We start from the raw sequence: 7,673 nt of genomic DNA, 5'->3' as shown, positions 1-7,673 counted from the left end.
CTTTAACCTTCTCAGAGCCTACACATCTGACTGTACGGTTAGAAATGATGATTATTTATTAACAGTGCATAGTGTGCTGCTTTGTCTACGTGCCTGTGTTTGGGGCATGTACTTTCACAATGTGTATTTGCTTTTGTTATAACTGCAATGTTCTTATCACTTATCAGATGATGTCGACGGCTACACGTGCCAATCTGGTTACCTATCTTGTTTTCTTACTTTGTTTCCCTTCCCCTCCTTTCTTAAGCTGTCATATATTTGGACGTGCACTGCAAATAAACGCCCATTCTTCCAGCTTGTCAGCTTGTGTCTGCCTCGACTGCGTCAAGCGCAGTGTCCGAGCTACGATGTAACAGTGGCGACGAGAAACGGAAATCAAAGCCCCTGGCAAAACCTTGAAGCACCGGACGGCAGCTACGCTACGGAGCGACGACTCGAAGATGGCACACCAGCAACTGCCCGACATCGACGACGAAAGAGACAACTGGAAGGCCTATGCTATCAAGGCAGAGGCATACTTTGAGGCAACGGGTGTTACGGAGTCGGCAAAGAAACAGGCGCTTTTGGTAGCAGCTTTAAGCACGCGCACCGTTCAAATATCAGCAGGACGAGTAGCGCCGAAGAAGCCGAATTCTTTGGAGTACGAAGACGTCGTGAGGTCCTGAACGAGTTCTTTGATCCCAAGCGCCATGAAATTACCGAAAGTTTCCGCTTCTTCAACCGCTGCCAGCTTGACGGTGAGTCCGTTCAAGAATTCGTCACGGAAATTCGTCGAATTGCGGACAACTGCAATTTTTGTACCTTGCTCGACCGAATGATACGGGATAGAATTGTGTGCGGCATAAGATCGAGATATGTCCGTAGATGACGCGGAAACGATGGCACTGGCGGCTGAAGCTGCAGATAAGGATGCCAATAAAATGACCGCAGACACATCGGCGGTGTTTAAAACGAAAGTGCAGTCAACCTCAATGGAAGAGGTACTGGCCGAATGTGGGCGTTGTGGCAGCACAAAGCACAACAGTAATCCCTGCCGTTGGAGTAATGCTCGTTATCACTGCGGTCGACGTGGTCACCTAGCAGTGAAATGCCGGAACGAAGAAAGCGCAAGATCTCGAACTCGAGAAGGAACCCGGGGATTTCGCGGCAGGATACTGGCTGTTAAGGAAGGGGAGACAGATGAAGACACAGAGGATAGCATGCACATTTGGAGTTAAAATCGACACGGGAGGTAAATGTGAAGCCCCCAATACGACGCACCTTCACATGGGGAGGTGTGGACGTTTAGATGCTCATCGATACGAGTTCCCCGGTATGCGTAGTTTCCCGACCGCTATTTGAGCAGCATAAAAACACTTGGCCTTCGCTACTGCCTTCACACATGAAGTTATCATGCTACCTCGGAAAATTGCCAGTTCTTGGAGAGCTCCTCTTGCCGGTGTCGTCCGACAGTACAACTGTAGAATGCACACTGATGGTGCCAGATTGCCCCGGTCCAAGCTTATGTGGTCGAGACCTAATCTCCCTCATGAGCGACGCAGGCTCCCCGGTCCTTAGCCTCTCAGCCAAGCCGCAGACCGCACAGTCGTCTACCACCACGCAGGTCACTGCTGACGTGCTCGCCGAGTTTCCAGATGTTTTCAGCTCGGATCTGGGCCTCATCAAAGGACCCGCGGCACACCTACAGCTGAAGGAGGGAGCCGCGCCGAAGTTCTGTAAGGCGCGATCTATTCCCTTCGCTCTACGCGACAGGGTATCGGAAGAGCTTGATAGGCTTGGGTACATTAGGCTTCTTGTCACCATTGCCGCATTCCGAATGGGCTACTCCCATTGTACCCGTCCTTAAAAAGGACTTCACCGTTAGGATTTGTGGAGACTTCAAGGTCACTTTAAATTCGGCATGTGAGCTAGAGCAGTACCCGTTGCCAGTAATCGATGACATGTTCGCGTCCCTAAGCGCCGGAAAACATTTGAGCGCACTGGACTTACGAGACGCATATAACCAAGTCTCTCTCGATGAGGAATCGCGCCCGTTATGCGTGATTAATACGCATAAATGTCTGTTCTGCTAGAACAGATTACCTTTCGGCATTGCCTCTGCGCCAGCCATTTTTCAGCGCAGAATGGAAACAGTTCTGCAAGGCTTATCAGGCGCGCATGCTTATCTGGACGATGTCTTGGTGTCCGAAAGAGCAGGAAGTGACGACGTGCTAAAAGCCGTTCTACAGCGTTTCCGCGACTGGGGTGTTAAACTGCGCCTCGGCAAATGCAAATTCGGAAAGAGTCCATTACATATCTCGGGCATCGAATCGATCAGCAAGGGTTACACCCAATAGAAAAGAACGTCAAAGCTATCACAGAATCCCCAATCCCGAAAAATGTAGCCGAGCGTCGTTCTTTTCTCGGCATCATCATCATCATCATCATTAGCCCTACTACACCCACTGCAGGGCAAAGGCCTCTCCCATGTCTCTCCAATTAACCCTATCCTTTTCTCGGCATGGTCCCTTTCTACTCAAAAGTTTTGCCGAACATCTCGTCCCTGCTCGCTCCATTGTATCAGCTGCTGGAAAAGAACAGACATTGGCTCTGGAAAGAACAGCAACAAACGGCGTTCGACAAAGCAATACGGTGTTTGCAGCAAGCAGGGGTGTTGGTTCATTTCGACCCTTCACAACCGCTGAAACTAGAGTGCGACGCATCGCAAGAAGGAATCGGCGCAGTGCTTTTTCACACGAAATGGAACGTCAACAAGCCGACTGTATTTCGTTCAAGGACATTGTCGAAAGCAGAAAAAAATTATTCGCAACTTGAACGTGAAGCACTGGCCCTTGTATTTTGATTAATGAAGTTTCGTGATTACCTTCAAGGCCGAGAATTCATCCTGGTCACAGATCACCAGCCGCTCATGGGCCTCCTGAGACCGGACCGGCCCACGCCGCCTTTGGCTGCAGCTCGCATACAGCGCTGGGCGCTGTATTTGGGAGGATTTCGGTACAAGTTACGGTATTCGCCAGGCAAGCAGCTCTTGAACTCAGACACACTTAGTAGGTTGCCACAAGAAACTTCGGAGCCAACCACGGAAGGGGAGCCACCTGACTACGTTCTGGCAATCGCAGGTGTCCAGGAGGGGCCGGTCTCGGTAGAACTGCAGGCGCTGACGGCAGGTGTCGCAGTACTTTCAAAGGTCGTGCAGTACACAAGGGATGGGGGGCCTCCAAGCGCCAAAGCATTAGAACGAAGCTTACTCCCCTTTTACGACCGCAGACTGGAACTGTCATTGTCCCACCGTTTGCTGTATTCGGGCCGTAGAGTTCTCATTCCAGTTAACGCGCAACATAGAATGTTGCACATGTTGCACGAGACACATCAAGGATCATCGGCGATGAAATCAATATCTCGGTCAGCTTTCTAGTGGCCCGGAATGAACCCTGACATAGAGCAACTGTCAGCGGGGTGCGCAAGCTGCATCCAAAATCGACCAATGCCAGTATCTGCTCCGCCAGTTAACTGGCCGACCTGCCAAGAAAGCTGGTCAAGAGTGCATATAGGTTTCGCGGGGCCAATCAAAGGACACATGATCCTTGTTTTCATCGATTCTCACAGCAAATGGATTGAGGCCGTACCAATGAAACAGGCGACCACGTCTTCGACTATTACTTGCCTGCGCAGCTTCTTTAGCAGGTTCGGCATTCCTCGCACCATTGTTTAAGATAATGGGGCGCAGTTCACTAGCCAAGAATTTACTGATTTTGCGAACAACAATAACATAACCCACCTGCGCACGGCTGCGTTTCATCCACAATCGAATGGCCTAGCAGAGAGAGCTGTACGAACTGTTAAAGATGGTCTGAAGAAGATGAACCAGGGCAGATTAGAAGACTGGCTTTGCCGACTACTGTTCAACTACCGGAGAACACCCCTTGCCTCGGGCAAATCTCCTTCGGAACTTCTTCTGGGCTATCAAATCCGGTTCCGCCTCGATATATCTTTTCCTTCTTTGGTTGTAGGAAGATCGGGAACATCGGATGAGTGGACCCTTGCACCAGACACAAATGCTTACGTCCGTAACTTTGGTAAGGGCGATAAATGGAAGACGGGTACGATAAAGTCAGCAGACGGAATTCGGATGGTGACAGTGGAAACGCCTGAGGGCCTCGTTCGGCGACACGTGGATCAAGTTCACGCAAGGAAAACCCAACGGGTGCACAAGGCAACAGGGAAAGTGCAAGCTTGTCGATCTCGAGAACTCAGCAAGAAACTCCTGGAGCAGGGCAAAAGGCAAAAGCCAAAACGCGTAAAACGCCACCACCACAGCGTCAGTTATCACCCCAACCCCTGGACGCACAAGCGAAAAACGGTGAACCTACAGTGGCCACGGAACTCCGACGCTCAACACGAGAGCGCAGACCTGTGCAGCGTCTTCAGTATTATTCATGGGGAAGTGTTATAACTGCAATGTTGTTCTTATCAGTTATCAGAAGATGTCGACGGCTACACGTGCCAATCTGGTTACCTATCTTGGTTTCTTACTTTGTTTCCCTTCCCCTCCTTTCTTAACCTGTCTTGTATATTTAGACGTGCACTGAAAATAAACGTCCATTCCTCCCGCTTGTCAGCTTGTCTGCCTCAACTGCGTCAAGCGCAGTGTCCGAGCTACGATGTAACAGCTTTATAACCTTGTTTAAGTATGTTAATATTTTTCTAGTTGCAAATTGTAACTTCACCATTGTTGCTGATTCCAAGGCATAGTGCTTACTAAGAAATGTATGTACCCTCTCCTGCTTGAACCAATTCGGTCTGCAGTATTCTGTAAATAAACAAATAAAATAAAGAAGTTACCTTGTAGAAATATTCCTTTACAAGTTTATTAAGCGGCTGCTAGAATTATCTGCTTTTATTTTTAATCACAACTACTGAATCATAAGAGAATCAAGTCAGTGGAGAGAAGAGGTCGCAGGACGACAACAAGCCCTCGGACTGCTCTAAATGACGGGGCACTATTGTGCTTTGTCTACCTCTCGGGCCAACCCACTGTCCGAAGCTGTAGGTGCGGCTGCGACCTGCTCAGAGCAGCCTGCCATCGCTGTTGGTGCTCTGACCCTTGCTGCGGGGGATTGGGCTTGTTAGGACAATTCAGCATTCTTTTTAGTGCACACTTCGCATTCCAGGTTTTCTACTCCACAGTCCAAGTGCCAGGAGAGCCCCGTATTAAACGACGTGAGACTTACTGCACCTTCCACAATCTCAGCGCATGCAGTTTGTGTCGCCGTATCTCGTCATTTGTTGAAGCGGGCGCTTCGCAGAGCGTGGTGGCCACGCTGAGAGATGTTCCATTAAACAGTGGACCATACTCTACAATGCATGATGTGCACTACAATAAACCTTTTTCATAGTATCACTTCGCTCTCATTGAAAGGCCCCTTAAGCACGTTCAAGAAAAGCTCCAATGAGATGAGAGCATCAGGCATTCTATGGATGCCATTGCGCCGCCTCTAACCCGGACGTCTGTATTGTATACCTTTTTTTTTGCAGGGTGTATGACATATATGCCGTTGTATTTAGAAAGCCACAGCTTACGAGATCGGCAACAGCGCGTCTAGGTTATTGTGGAAACTGCGCTCGTTCTAGACCTTGCCTCTCTCATAAAAGGTGGTGGGTGCGTCGCCAGATGTGGGACTTGATTTGGGTGGCGGGGGGCTGAAGATGGTATCCCGGCTGTTTCTTTGGTGATTCGCAGCTGGTATAAATCTCGCAGGGTTTTCCTCCGCATAAAAAACCGATTCGGTTTGGGCTATGAGGGAGGCCGCAGTGATGGGTTCAGGAAATTTCGACCACCTGGGGTTTATTAACGTGCACTGGAATCATACAGCACACTTGCGTCTGGTATTTTGCCTCCATCGAGATTCGACCTCGGCGGCCGGGATCCAACCTGCGCCTTTCGAGTCAGCAGCCGAGCGCATTAACCACTAGCCACCGCGGCCGCGAAAACCGGTTCCATACGCTGCAAAACATTACGTGTTTTATAAAGGTTTTCATGTAAATTCGTTCTTTCCGCGTGTTTCTCCCAGAAGCATGCAGGCGAACTGTTCTGTATGAATTGTTGAATCTATTAACGACTTTTTAACCTCGCGAAATATTTGTAATCGGCGCCTTCAGAGAGTGACAAGAGAAACTGACATATTTGAAATCTACAGCGCGGTGGCATCACTCTTTGCAACCTTGAGTTACGGTTCAAGGGGGTTGGGCGGTAGTATGCTCGCGATATTCTCTACGCTCATGAACCACTTGGTATTGGACGACCTAAACAGCAAATTGTTTTGGCCTGCAAATAAAGTTTCAGAGGCTTCAACAACACCATTTCCAAATTATACGGCTCCTCTCTGGTATTGCTTTGCTGGTCGGCACTTCCAGTTCTGCTGCCTTGTTTTACTGCTCTATGCTAAGCGTGATCGCGTCAGAACTGTCCAGCTACACATGGCAGTGTCGGATGCGCAGGCTGGCAGAGTAACTGAGGTCGAATTGATTGCTCACCGTGAGGAACTTTCCCCAGGCCTCGACGGCAGCTGGCGTCATGTGCCGTTCATCTTTGGCCTGCAGCGTATCCACGATACACTGGCCCATCTCCTCAAAGTGGAGCGGCTTGACCCCCTTATGGCGCAGGTGCTCGGTGGCGTTGCGCCTCACCAGTATCTCGGAGGTGGCCGGGTCGCGCAAGCTCTCCACCATGGAGGTGATGTGGTATCCGATGGAGCACCCGTGAGCCCTGAACGTTGGGTCTTCCTTGAGCACCGCGACTGACTTTCCGCGGAACGGCTGGAACAGCTGAATGTACTCGGGGTGCTTGAGGAACATGGCCAGGAAAAGGAGCACGTCGTATTCGGGGTTCTCGCTGCTGAATTTGCGCCATGTCTGCAGGACGAGATTCACCTCGTTTTCCGCCAAGCCCGTGGTCTCCTTCAGCAACTCGCCTGTCTTGCGGTGACTGTTGCCCATGTCCTCCTCTAAGGCTTTGCATGAAGAAAATACAAAGTCGCTGGGCCGGCTGGCATGGGCTGTACGTTGTGCCAAGGAGGACGTGGTTGAGACGCCTCATACAGTTCCTTCTTCTTCTTCTTCTTCTTCTTCTTCTTCTTCTTCTTCTTCTTCTTCTTCTTCTTCTTCTTCTTCTTCTTCTTCTTCTTCTTCTTCTTCTTCTTCTTCTTCTTCTTCTTCTTCTTCTTCTTCTTCTTCTTCTTCTTCTTCTTCTTCTTCTTCTTCTTCTTCTTCTTCTTCTTCTTCTTCTCTTCTTCTTCTTCTTCTTCTTCTTCTTCTTTTTCTTCCTCTTCTTCTTCTTCTTCTTCTTCTTCTTATTCTTCTTCTTCTTCTTCTTCACAAAGAGCACCGGTAGTGATTCATGCGGCCACCAAAATTGTTGAAGGTTCCTTGACCTGCCTCAGAAAGAATACGAAAGAATACACGGGTGGTGGCTGTTCGCTGTAGAAGTGGGTACAACGTCGTTCTGTGGTTACTGTCATGATCATACATTAGGAAGCCTGACAGAATGTTCAGAAGGAGTGATAGTGAAATGGAACCGAGCAGCTTCTTTTTAGTAATAGCCAAAATCGAGAAACTGAATTTAAGTCAAATTCCGTTGTTATTTCAAGGAAATGATATATGTTTCATTTAACGAG

General features: G+C 49.2%; 1 protein-coding gene across 1 annotated transcript; it reads right to left on the bottom strand.

Annotated features, from left to right (window-relative positions):
• Positions 1-6,471: 6,471 nt before the first annotated feature.
• On the bottom strand, positions 6,472-6,996 carry LOC144103297 (myoglobin-like). The gene has a single exon (XM_077636056.1). It carries the CDS (start codon positions 6,994-6,996, stop codon positions 6,472-6,474), a length of 525 nt encoding a protein of 174 aa, XP_077492182.1.
• Positions 6,997-7,673: the final 677 nt, after the last annotated feature.

Source organism: Amblyomma americanum, chromosome 9 (assembly GCF_052857255.1).
Source record: "Amblyomma americanum isolate KBUSLIRL-KWMA chromosome 9, ASM5285725v1, whole genome shotgun sequence".
NCBI classification, from domain to species: Eukaryota; Metazoa; Arthropoda; class Arachnida; order Ixodida; family Ixodidae; genus Amblyomma; species Amblyomma americanum.
The sequence above is the reverse complement of the archived record's forward strand: the minus strand, read 5'-3'. Positions and strand labels throughout refer to the sequence as shown.

What these genes read in the sequence shown, in the direction of transcription:
- LOC144103297 (XM_077636056.1), bottom strand. Translation starts at nt 6,996, where the DNA reads ATGGGCAACAGTCACCGCAAGACAGGCGAGTTGCTGAAGGAGACCACG.